The sequence below is a fragment of the Muntiacus reevesi genome, chromosome 3 (assembly GCF_963930625.1).
Source record: "Muntiacus reevesi chromosome 3, mMunRee1.1, whole genome shotgun sequence".
In the NCBI taxonomy this organism is placed as follows: domain Eukaryota; kingdom Metazoa; phylum Chordata; class Mammalia; order Artiodactyla; family Cervidae; genus Muntiacus; species Muntiacus reevesi.
The window spans coordinates 7,718,888-7,731,925 of NC_089251.1; the positions used below are offsets into that span (position 1 = coordinate 7,718,888).

At 55.5% G+C, this 13,038-nt stretch overlaps 1 protein-coding gene across 4 annotated transcripts in view; it reads right to left on the reverse strand.

Moving 5' to 3' along the window:
• DNM1 (dynamin 1) overlaps window positions 1-9,985 on the reverse strand; it is a 44,178-nt gene extending 34,193 nt beyond the window's left edge. For all 4 annotated transcript variants that reach the window (XM_065928360.1, XM_065928357.1, XM_065928358.1 and 1 more), the window contains exon 1: window positions 9,732-9,985. In XM_065928360.1, the coding sequence (XP_065784432.1) occupies window positions 9,732-9,892 (161 nt within the window). In that variant the 5' untranslated portion in view covers window positions 9,893-9,985. The remainder of the gene's footprint in view (window positions 1-9,731) is intronic.
• Between the last annotated feature and the right edge of the window lie 3,053 nt (window positions 9,986-13,038).

Here is a 13,038-nt window from a genome sequence, read left to right on the forward strand (position 1 = left end):
CCTGGGGAGGCCTTGCCTTGCCATCTGCAGAGACACCTTCAAACCTGAAGCAAAGGCAGGTGAAATAAACACATCTCACGACCTCCAGGCCCCGCACACGGCCTATCCGAACTGACACTGTCACCCCAGAGGGGCCTGGAGGAATTATACCCAGAGCTGCTGCTCCTAGTCTACAACTGCTCTGGGACCTTGGCTCCCAAGTCCTGCTGAGCTCAACCACCACCAGCAAGTAGCCTGCTTGGACTGGTGTGTGCCCGGCGGCCGTCATCCTTGTCTCTTGTTTCCTGGATTCTGATGTCAGATAGGCCTGGCACTGGATGTCCGAGCTGTGTGACTGTGGATAAATCATCAGATGTCTCTGAATCTCAGTTTCCTTATCAGTAAAATGGGTTTCTGTGAGGCCTGTATAACTTAATGTCTGTACCCAGGCATGGTAGCAATGATTATAAATAAAACTTGTTGAGTGAGCTGAGCACACAGCCTGGGTTCCCAGGACCATGTCATCCACTGATGCCGCAGGGAGGGAGCTAGAAGATAGGTTTCCTGGGGGCTGGCCAGAAGAGTGGGTGGAGGCCAGAATATTTCCAACCCAATTTTGCCTTGGAAGTGGAAGGGAAGGGGCCCAACACCTCCCAACTGTGAGGTGCCCTCTGAAGCAGGGAGCCTGGGTGGAGGCGAGGGAGTGGGTGGGCCAAGAAATACAGTTGGGAGGAGGTGAGACTGCCCCCAGGCAACAAGTCCCTCTCTGTTCCTGCCGCCCCAGGAGGCCCTGGGCTGGCCCATGTCACACAGCCCATGAATTTCCAGCTGAGGTTTGATGATTTCAGGGCAGCCCTGGCCTTAGCTTCCCCTGGTATTCTAATGTCCTGAGAGCAGGGCCTGGGTTGGCCCTATTTACCACGGTATTCCCAGCACCCAACTTGGAGCCTGGCACGGAGCAGCCGCTCAGGACACCCCTGTCGGCTGAAAGAATGATTGGAAGAAGTTCCTCCATTTTCCCCATCACCGCCCTCATTGTACAGATGTGGAAACTGAGGCACAAGAAAGAGGGTTGCCCAAGTTCACAGTGCAAGTTGGTGACAGGGTAGGACTGGTGCCCCGGGCCCTGGATTCCAAGCCCAGCACTCTCCCCACAACGACTATTCTTCAGTATTAAAGAAAACGTGTCATCTTTCTTTTCACCTTATCCTTCCATCCTTCCTACCATTCTTCTTTGCCTTTTTCCTTCCTGCCTGCCTCTCTCCCTGTTTTCTTCCCGCCTTCCTTCCTTTTTTTCAAGTGTTGACGACTTTATGCTTTCAAAATGGAAACGATTTCTTTTGCCCCTGCTTTAAAAAAATCATATGCTCTCTCATTAAATAATTTTTCAGAAAATACATAAGATGTTGAAAAAATAAAAAGCGACCATCACCACCAACACCTGGGGCTCAGCATTGTAAACGTTTTATCACTTTTAAGAACAGTCATGGCAAACCCAGATGGATTGTTGATTGCAGGCCAGGGATGCTTCCGGGGGCTCTGAAATCTGCATCATCACGAGGTTTCTTTCAGGGGTGATGGAAGAGGTCTAAAATTAGATTGTGATGATGGTTGCACAAATATGCTAAAAATCATTGAAGTGTGCACTAAAGATGGGTGAATCTTACAGCATGTAAATTCTACCTTAATAAAGTTGTTTAAGGAACCTGCGGCCTCTTGATTGATGCTCAGACGGCTGTGTGAGGTTGGCATGGCCAGTTTCCCCAACTTGGAGGGGAAGAAACAGGCACAGAGAGACAAAGTCAGGTGCCCCTCACGAACACGGGCTCCGAGCCACACTTGGGTAGCAGCTCTGCCTAACAGCTCAGCGTGGACTTTTCCCAAGTCGCTCAGTATGGAGTTACTTCTGGATCCTTATTTCTTTCATTTATTTCTCAGTGCTGGGTCTTTGTTGCAGCATGCGAACTCTTAGATGTGGCATGTGAGATATAGTTCCCTGACCAGGGATCAAACCTGGGTCCCCTGCATTGGGAGCGCAGAGTCTTAGTCACTGGACCACCAGGGAAGTCCCTGGATCCTTATTTCTTATCACAAACAGCCTGAGGTGAAGGAATCTCAGCTCCACTAAATTATCTCCCTGCTCTGAACCTCAGTTTCCCCATCTGTGAAATGGGACACAATCCAGCAGCTCCTTCCTACGGCCAATGAGGGGATGCCTCAAGACCCTGACTGTAGAAGGATCTAACTAGCAGGCTGCCCATTGGCGCTGCCGTGAGTCACCTGAGTGCCCATCCTGGGCTTGGTGCCTACGTGTGCCAGGGAGCATTGCATTCACCTGCTGAGATGTTTCTCCCCATCTGGGCTGGTGGCCTCATTTCCCTGTGCTAAGATTGGGAACAAAACAGTGGCACAGAGATAAACAGGTAAAACATTCATAATAACCTTGGTTGGGTCTCCTCTGCCAGGAGCTCTCAGCCCAAGGTCATGGGCCTCTTTCTTCCTCTGTGGTCCCTCATTCTGGGAGAAAACTGAGTCCTGCCCCACATGCCAAGGTCACATGCTAGAGGGTGGTCAGGGAAGGCATCCTAGAGGAGGTGTTGGCTGATGTGAGATCTGGAGGTTGAGCCAGGGAAGGAAGAAGATGGAGGTGGGGTGAGGCACCTTCCTGGCAGAGAGAATAGCAGAGTGAGGGGGAGGGACAGCCCGGTTCCCCATGAGCTGCAAGATACTTAGGTGGCCGCCGGAGGGAAGCCTGGCTGGGTAAGGCCAGCCTCAGGGTCCCAGCTCAGGAGATAAGGCTCTGCTTGGAGGGCAGGGAGCTAAGAAGGGCTTCAAGCAGAGGCATCGGAATGGGAAGCCCTAGAGAGTTCTGAGCTGCCCGATGGAGAATAGCAAGAGAGGAGTCTGTCCTGGGTGGTGGGTAGGACACAGGTGATGGTGGCCCAGGTACAGAAGGGATGGACTGGGGCAGAATCCACAGGGTCTGTAGGCTGCATTGGATGGAGATGATGTGAAAGGAGCTGGGAGCTGATCCCGGGGCCTCCGGCCGGGGCACTGGGAAGGTAATGGAGGATGAGATGGTTGGATGGCATCACCAATTCAACGGACATGAGCTTGGGCAAACTCTGAGAGATGGTGAGGGACAGGGAGGCCTGATGTGCTGCAGTCCATGGGCTCGCAAAGAGTCAGACACGACTTGGTGACTGAACAACAACATAGGAGTTCCAAGTGGCTAGAGCAGACTGCTGCAAACGGTTGGTGTTCCTTAGCCAGAGTTCAGTCCAGGAGGGGGCAAGAGTGCCCGAGAGATAACCAGGGAAAGCAGAGGAGGAGAAGCTGAGGCGTATGGAGAGGCCGGCACAGGGGCTGGGGTGCAGAGGGTGGACATTCACATGGAGACGGAAGACCCGTGCTGGTTCCTGTCCTGCCTCCGATGCACCGCTGTGTGACTTCAGGCAGGTCCCTTACCCTCTAGGTGCCATTTCACCACTTGAAAACTGGGGATGATGCTCCTCCTCCTAAGAGGTTGCTGGTTCCAAGAAGACAATAATCAGCATCGCCCTTGGACCTGGGGGCTTGGCCCCATCCTTGTTGGGATCTTTGGCCTCACCTTCCCCATGAAGCAAGGGGTTCCGGGGACCAAGGGAAGGTGCCCTTGGTCTGGAGGCACAGGCTGGAGCCTTGGTCTGGAGGCACAGGCTGGAGCCTGTGCACCCCTCCTGTTGTTACTGTTGTTTTGGTTGCTCAATAAGCCTGACTCTTGGCGACCCCATGGACTGTGGCCCACCAGGCTCCTCTGTCTCTGGGATTTCCCAGGCAAGAATGCTGGAGTGGGTGGCCATTTCCTCCTCCAGGGGATCTTCCTGACCCAGGCATCAAAACCGATCTCCTGCATTGGCAGGTGGATTCTCTGCCGCTAAGCCACCAGGGAGGCGCCTGAACAGCCCTCCTAGGCCACACTTAAGGGCCCTGGAACTTTCTCTCAGTCTCAAGGGTACCTCTAGGTTCTCTCCCACCTGCAGGCTGCCCTCAGTGTGAGGAGGCAACCTCCAGGCTACAGTTGATGGAGCTGGAAGATGAGGGCAGCCCGGGGAGTCCCCACCCCATCTCAGAACTGGGAGGAGTTTGAAATTCTAAATTCCACACCATCCTGCCAGGTTGCTTTGAAGGTGTGTTTGTCAAGGTGGGAGGGCAGAATGCATTGTCGTTGGCAATTCCTTAGCTTGATTTATAACTGGAATATTTAGACATATGGCATGTGGGCTCCTCTCCTGCCTCCTGTTCCAGGCCTGATAACACCGCGTCTGTGACTGGCGGCCTCCGCTCCCACCTGACCCCTCTGCACAGGCCTGCCTGTGTCCCCTCCCCCTGTTTCTGACCCTCCAACCCCAGCCAAGGCCAGGGAAACTCGATTCTCCCGACGCCGGGATCAGATGCTGTCTGCCAGAGTCACCTTTCATTCCCAGCTCCTTGGGGCCACTGGGTGGGGCAGGGGGTTGGAGAAGACATCCTCTAGCAGGGATGGGCACACAGGTCTGGCTGAGGGCATGTGCCAGGAGCGTGATCTGAGCAGGGAAGGGCACAACATTGTGGGTTCTCTGGGTCGGGGTGGCTGAAGGGCCCGCAGTGCCTCCCAGACCAGCCTGATCTCACTGCGATCTCTGCTCCTCACTGCCCTTCTCTCCTCCGGGTTCCACCTCCGGCCTTTCCTCAGGGGGGACCCTGCACCTGGAGTGGTTCACTCCTTTGCCTGACCAAGTCCTGTTTTCGCTCAGGCCCAGACCTAAACGCTCAGATGCCTTCTCTGGCCCCCTGACGACTCCTGCTCCGTACAACATCAGGGTCTTGGTACACTTCTTCAAATCCACAACATAAGAGCTCTTTGTGTAATGTAGCCTCTGTCTGTCCCACTCAGCTGTGAGTCCCCCGAGAACAGGGGTGGGTCTGGCTTGTTCACAGTTCTATCCTCAGGGCCTGGCGCACTGCAAGTGCCAAGGAGATGTCAGTTCCCTCCGCCTCTCTACTTCTGATGTCTCAATTATGCCCTAATCCTCTTTGGCCTCAGTCTCTGAATCTGGGAAATGGGATGTAGCCTGAAGTGTTCAGAGGAAGAGACAGATCTTAGTAGTGGAGAATGGTCTGTCCCCCACGGCAGGGGCTGGGTCTGACCAAGAGAAGGGCTCTCAGAGGCCAGAGACTGGCATAAGGTCTGTGCTGGGACCAGAATGCAGAGAAAGGGGATTGGTAGGAGGCAGGGAGCCTGAGTAAAAGGTTTTCCAGGTGGCTCAGGGGTAAAGAATCTGCCTGCCAATACAGGAGCCGCAGGAGATGCTGGTTTGGTCTCTGGATCGGGAAGATCCCCTGGAGAAGGAAATGGCAACCCACTCCAGTATTCTTGCCTGGGAAATCCCATGGACGGAGGAGCCTGGCAGGCTACAGTCAGTCCATGGGTTGCAAAGAGTTAGACATGACTTAGTGACTGACCAACAACTTAGTGAGCCTAAGCTGGGGTAGACAGAGTCAGCAGAGGAAACCAAGACCCTATCCTCCAGGCTGCCCTCTGGGCTCTGGGCAGAGGCTCACTCACCAGGCTCCCTGCCCCACCTGCATCCTTGCCCCTCCTCCCAGCTGGTACCTATGCCCAGGCAGGAACAGAATGGGCACATCCTCTGGGCCAGACCTGACCCCGAGTGCTTCAAGGGCATGATGTCAACACTCGCCACAGTCCCGTGATGGACGTGCTATTATTATCCCCATTTTACAGATGAGGAAATAGCAGCTGGGCAGGGTTGAAGAAACATGCCCAAGTTTGCCCAGCATGTAAGCGCCAGAACTAAGCTGCAAACTCAGGTCTGATTCCAGAGCCTGAGCGCTCAGCCCCTCTGCCACACTCCTGCCAGCCCTGGCCTCCCGGGGGAGCCAAACAGGAGGGAAGACGGGCAGTGCCCGACAGTCAGCATGCCTGGGCCTCAGAGTGAGCGAGGCCAGGGGTGCCGGAGCCTGGAAGCCTGTCCCAGGACACCTGACTTGGTGCCAGATGGGTATAGTGGGGAGGGGGCATGCATCTGGGGGCAGACGAAGGGAAACCTGGGGCACCAGACATCTGCTCACAAAGGGCTGGGGTGTCCGGGGGCCCACGCGCACTCCGCTGTCTGTGCTCACCACTGAGATGATCTCATCTACGCTCACGAGTTGACATCCCATCTCTTCCAAATTTATATTTCCAGCCTGCCTTCCCTCTGAGCTTCCGACTTGCATCACCACACTGCCCACCTGACATCTCAGACTCAACGAGTTCAAAACCAAACTCCCGATCTTACCCCCCGACCCCCAGCCTGCTCCTCCCAGACTCCGTTAATGGTTCCAACACCCACCGGGGTCACAGGTGCTAAAGTCATCCTGGATTCTTCTTTCCTCACCGTCTACATCCCATCCCCCAGCAGGTTTTGTAGGACTGTCCTCCAAAATGCATCCTGAACCCCACCATTCTCCCCTTCTCTCTGCTAAAGCCCGGTCCAGGCCACCTGTGCCCGCCGCAGCAGCCTCCGCATCCGTTTCCCGTCCCCCTTCCCGTCACGCACTTGCTGGAAGCAGCTCAAGTCATTCCACTGCTTTAGAGCTTCTGATAATAATAGAAACAAACATAGTTCCTCAGCTTAATCTGAGACCCCTGTCTACCTCTTCCATGCTGTGTCCACCTTGCTCACCAAACACCAGCCACAGTGCTTCCTTTCTGTTCTTCAAAGATACCAAATTCGTTACTGCCCCAGGGCCTTTGCATGTGATGTTCCCTCAGCTTAGAATGCTTCTCCCCAAATAGTCACATGACTTCTTGTCCTTCAGTTCTCATCTCAGATGCCACGGATTCCTAGACGCCTTCTCTGACCTCCCTGTGGAAAGTGGCCCTTTTCCCTCCCAGCATTGACCATGGCCCCCCGTTTTCTTCTTCACGTCCATCAGCTGGATGCCTGAATGAATCAGCCTTAGTCTTCCTTTCTGTAAAAGGGAGACAAAGAGAAAGCATAGACCTAGAGCAGCCCTGCCAGGGTCCTGGGCAGCTGCCTGGGCCACCTCCACTACAGAGATTACAATAGGGCCCTCTTGGGTGCCTGGAAGCCTGGAGAGGCCTCTGCTTCCTCTGATATATTTTCCACTTCCTCTCCATGGGGGGTTGACTCCCGGGAAACCTCAGGAGACAGAGTGGCTGTTACCATGCATACGGGTCTGGGGAGCCAGCCCAGGGTGGAGAGCAGGCCATGCCCCTACCCTGCCCCAGACCTGTGCCTGGACACCCTGTGTATCCTCCCATGGGGCTGCAGTCAAAGGCTATTGGACTGTGGAGGGCAGCGAGAGGGTCTAGGCCTCTGGGGGCAGAGTCCAAATCTCACTGGATCCCTTGACAAGCTAACATTTGCGAAGTCAGCTGTGGCCAGGCTGGCCTGCTGTGCTGTCTACCGGTACCTCTCTCTGCTGGATGGTGGACTCTGAGACGGCAGTGGCTAGGTCTTCTGGCCCATGCAGGCCCCAAACCTAACTGAATATCAGTGTCTCCCTTCCACGTGTCTGTAAAAGGGGGCTTTTACACCCTGAACTCGCTGGAGCCCCGCACCCATGTCTCCGGAAGGCAGGGCAGCAGCTGTCAGTGGGCCCATTCCTCGGATGGGGAACATGGGGGCCCATACACCTGCACGCCCCTGTGCTCTGAGAGGTGGTGCAGGCCCCAGGTTGGAGTCTGACAGATGCGGTCCTTCTTGGCCCTGTGACCTTGGACAGGGCCTCTAACCTCAGCGTCTCAGTTTTCTCCCCTGCAGGGTGGTCATCACAGTACCTGCCTCATGGGGCTCTTGTGACCCGTCCCATAAAGGCTGGCAGGGGGCACAGGGGAAGGGCCCGGCAGATGGTGGCTGAGGTCAGCTGCCCCCCAGTGTGCCCTGTCCAGAGCATGCAGCAGGCACAGAGCACGCGTGAGCAGAGGGAAAGGCAGACCTACGGTTTGTACCCTGAAAAGGGCAGGATGGCCACGACTGTCATCTGAAGCATGAGGGCCTCGGGGGCTATATTGCCTCCAGGGTCCTTCCACCCCCCTCGCTCTGACTGTCAGGCGGTAGGGACAGGGACCATCTCTGTGTCTCTTGTCTGCGTCTCTGCAGCTCTTGGGGGGGGGGGGGTCACATGAGCAGGAGAGGGGTTCTCTGGAAGCCCTTCCCCGGGAGACAGACGGCGTCCCCCCTCTGCTGAGCAGATGGGCCCGGCCGCCCCCACAGTGGCTCTCCCGAGTCCCACAGATATATCGCTCCAGGCAGTATCCGTCTCTCTCACCCCTGAGGCTGACACTGGGCTTCCCAGGTCATTTGAGGGGCGGGGACGACAGTCCAGTCTAACCGACCATATTAGAGGTGGGGAAACTGAGGCTGAGACAGGGCAGTGACTCGCTGGAGGTTTCACAGCAGAACCTGGCTTGGGATCCAGGATGTCTCAGCCCAGAACTGTCCTCCCTGGGATGGGGGGAGGAGAAAACTCTGCCTGCCTGCCTTCCTCTCTCCCACAGGTCATTCACTTCTTTTCCCATGAAGGTCATTGGAAGAAAGCTAGGGTTTCTGAAAGAGGTGAGGGAGGCAGATGACAGAGTGGGGAGGTCAGTGTCAGTTCTCTTGCCTCCTCCCTGTCTGCCCAGCCCCCCCACTCCGCCTCCAGCCCCCCCCCCCCCGCGAAAGGGCCCGCCTCTCTCTCCTTCTCAGCCCCCGGAAAGCCCATCTCTGTCTCCCCTTCTTGGGGGAGAGCCTGGGGGGTGATCACGACCCTGCCGGCCTCCCTAAACCCAGGGCTCTTTGTCTTGGTGGTTGCCCCTGACTCCTTGCCACCTGGCCCTCCCGGCGCCTTGTGGGATCCGAGGCAGGAGGGGGATTAGGTCGTGCAAATGGCTCCCCCCACCCCTCCCCGCCAGCCTGCCTCCCTCCCTGTCTTAGTCATCTCTGTCCTCCACCGCCTTCTCCCTCCATTCCAATCCCTCTGCCAGGCCAAGGGGAGGACGACACTGACAGGCGGCCCCCCCCACCCCGCAGGGGCGGCGGCAGGGCAAGGGGCCGGCGGCTCCGGGAAGGCTCAGAGGCGCTGGCTCCCCCCACCCGCTCTTCCTCATCCTGCAGTCGCGCCTCCCCCCTCTTCCGCGCTGCGCACGGATGGCGGCCGGAGCCGCAGAGGTGTGTGTGACGGGGGAGACTGTATCTGGTCCCCGATGCCCAAAGGGCCATGTCCTCTCCCAGGGGCGACGGGAGGGGTGTCCCCCCACCGCAGTCCAGGAATCCCTATAAGAGGAGGGGGAGCTGTCCATAGAGCCTGCGGGCACGGCCCCAGGGTGCTGCCCGCTTCAAGAGACCACCCCCAGAACCGAGGGGAGTCATGCAAGCCCCTCGGTGCCCATGGGGGGTATGGGGGGGTGGACAGCCCTTTGCCCGCGTCTGCTGTCTTCCTAAAGGATGGAGCAGAGGAGGGGGGCGTGAGCCCGCAGCCGCAGGCTTGACGTTTGCGGCCCAGCGGGGGTGAGGGGGGTGTGGGGCGCTGCGCCCCCGAGGGGCTCTCGTGGCGGGGGAGGGCCGCCTTCTCCTTCTGGCTGGAGGTGGGGGCGGGGGGCCCGCGCCGTCCGCGGTGCAGCGCCAGGGGCTGCGAGGTCGCGGCGCCGTCGGGGCCGGGTCCCGAGACCCGGAGGACCCTGGCGCGGGGAGTCCGCGTTCCAGGGGCGCGCCGCTTCCTACCTGCCTACGAAATTCTCGAGCACCGAGCTCTTGCCGGCGCTCTGGCCGCCCACCACGGCGATCTGCGGCAGGTCGAGGTCCGCGTTCTGGCCGATGGCGGAGAAGGCATCCTGCAGCCGGTTGACCAGCGGGATGAGATCCTCCATGCCACGGTTGCCCATGGCTGCTGCTGGCCCAGCGGGCTGCGATCCGGCCGCCGCTTGGGCTCCCGGCTTCGGCTCCGCGGATGCAGCAGCGCGCTCAGACGCTTTTCTGCGCCGAGGATCCCCCCGCCCCTCGGGGATCGGAGCGCCGAGCTGCGCCGGAGTGCCGCGAGGGGGCGCCCGCAGCGCCGCGGATCGGCAGCTGTGCGCAGGCGCCGCCCGTGGCACTATGGGGACTGTAGTTTTCAACATCTGCGGCTTTTGGGGGCGCTCGAGCCGTGTTTGGGGGAGGCACAGATGCTGCACCGCACGTTATCTTTCCTGGAAACGGGCAAGGTCTCCTAGGTACCAGGTACCCTTAGTACCAGACCTCTTGGAGAGTAGTCGTGGCTGCTTCACTCCCTCTGACAAATGGGGAAACTGAGGCTTGGAGGCACGGGCCTCCTCCAAGGTCACAGTCTTCTGACCTTCAGTTCCACTCGGCTTCATTGCCTTCTACTTTAGGTTGTAGCACTAATTTATCTCCGGCATTTCCCTTCCCACCTTTGGGCCTCAATCTCCCTGTTTCTAGAAGGAAAAGATATAGAGCATTAATTCAACAAATATTTACTGAACAGGATCTGTAAGTCATACCCTGTTCTGGGTGCTGGAGATATAGCAGTAAACAAGACAGACCAGGTCTCTACCCTCATAGATCTTACAGTGAAGACAGACAGTAAGTGAATAAACAGATAAATGAAACAGTACAAATGAATATAGTGTACACTAATAGTGATGTGAGAAACAAACATAGCATATGAAGAGTTCTCTTTAGCCTGGCAGGTTAGAAGGCTTATCTGTGGAGGTGACAGTTGAGAAGAGACCTGAATAGTGAGAAGCAGCTAGCCAGGCCAAATGAACAGCAGGCACAAAGGCCCTGACACTTGGAAGGGCCTTCTTGGGACAGTTGGAACGTCTTGTCCTGGTAAGTGAAGTCTTCTCCCCAAACCATCAGGGTGGTGGTAAAACAGTAGGGCTCGAATCCAGAACTCTTGAAACCCTACCCTATTTATTTTTTTCACATGGAAAGACCATGGGTCCCCAAGCCAAGTTGTCCACCTCTGCATTTAAGGAACCTAACTGGGACTCCCCACAAGGAGGCTAGGAAAGAGAGAACAGAGAGAGAACCCTGGAGAACAGAGGAGCCTGGCGAGCTACAGTCCCTGAGGTTGCAAAGAGTTGGACATGACTTAGAGACTGGACAGCAACAACAACCCTGTTCTACTGGGGATCAGTAGGTCACCGTCTGCGAACAGAGTGGGGGCCACTGCTGGGAGATCAGTAGTCTATAAATTGGAGACTGTGGTTCATTCACTCATTTGATACATATTAAACCAGAACTTTGCTAGGCCTCAGAGATAAAGCAGGGAGCAAAATGGATGAAGCCTTTACCTTCATGTGGCTTGTAGTCTAGTAGAAAAAGGACAAAGTACAAATGAGCCAATAAATATGACTGTCAGATAGTCATGAGTGCTTTGGAAGACAAGGAAGCTGGAGAAGTTGGAGGTGGGGACTGTGTTGCTATTTTGCATACAGTGGTTGGAGGAGGATTCTGGCAAGGTAAAAATTTGAGCAGGCCTGAACGAAGTATGGGAGTAACCCATGTGGACATCTGGGGAACATCTGGGCAGAGAGGAATAAGTGGATCCCATTCCAAGAGCCTGACCTGGGTCTTAGATGAGCTGTGTGATCCAGGTCCCTCCATATCTTTGAGCCTCAGTGATCTAATCTGGGTCATGGGGATAATAGACTGGAATGCCCGTGAAGGGCATGACCCCGGGCTGAGGCTCAGGCGATCCTTATTAAACCACTGCTCTGAGGATGCTGATGATCTCAGCCTTCCAGGGAACTGGATGTGGATGTGGGACTGCACATCTTGTGTGGCTGCTCCTAGCCAGCCTGTTGTTATGCTCTGAGAACCAGAGAGGGCAGAGATGAAGCCTGGATTGGTGCCATTCATTTGGTTAGAGAGTGCCAGTTACAGATGTCTGCCTAGAGGGGCGCCATCGTGGCTGGTTTGTTTTTCCTAATTACAGTAGAGAAATGTATTGTAAAAATCAGACTTTACACAGTATTTGAAAACTTCTGGTCATCCTTCCACCCAGAGATAACCACTATTTAGAATTTATTCCCTGGTTTATCCCATGTATATTCATTTTGTTTCATTTTGTTTTTTACAGAAATGGGATCATACTATAAATCCTGTCTTGCTGAATCACCCATGCCAGACGAGCAGGCTGGGTATCACCCTGAGTTGGTCCGAAATACACAATCTCATGCCTCACTCGTGACCTGCTGGATCACAACCTGCATTTAACAAGAATCAAGAGCCCCTGAGATTCCTGTGCACATCAGAGCTGGAGGAGCTCTAATATATATTATTAAATACAACTTGTTTTTTTAGCAACAGTAAGTCTTTGAGGTCTCTCAGTGTAAGAACAGAGTGGTCAAGTTCCTTGTTCGCAGCTGCATAGTTTCCCACTGTCTAGTAGTGCTTTGGTTTTGTTTTCTGGTTTGGTAAAAATGATTGTGCTGGGCTTGAAGAATGGATCAATACAATGCCACCTGGTGGTGTGTGTGTGGTGAAGGGTTGATGTTCTGGGCAGAGGAACCAGCATAAGCAAAGGTGGAATCAGAAAGGAAATGAACCTGATATCGACACTGGCCTCATTCCCGTGGGGCTTCCCAGGCGGCTCAGTGGTAAGGAAACCTCCTGCCAATGCAGAAGATGCAGGAGAAAAAGGTTTGATCCCTGGATCAGGAAGATCCCCTGTAGGAGGAAATGGCAACCCACTCCAGGATTCTTGCCTGGGAAATCCCATGGACAGAGGAATCTGGCAGAGCTACAGTCCATGGGGTCACAAAGAGTCGGACACGACTGAGCAACTGAGCACACACACACACACACACACACACACACACACACACGCACACACGAGTCATTCCCACAGGGCTTGGTGAGGACCAAAGGAAGGATACTGCAGATGGTTCTCCCAGGTGCTGAGAAGCTGGGAGTCCCAAACACCAATGAGTTAAATGAGAGTCTTAGAAATGGCTTAGACCCTCTACTTTGAGCACTATCGAGGGAGAATTCTCTCTGGAGCCCTTGAAGCTGTAACCACCAC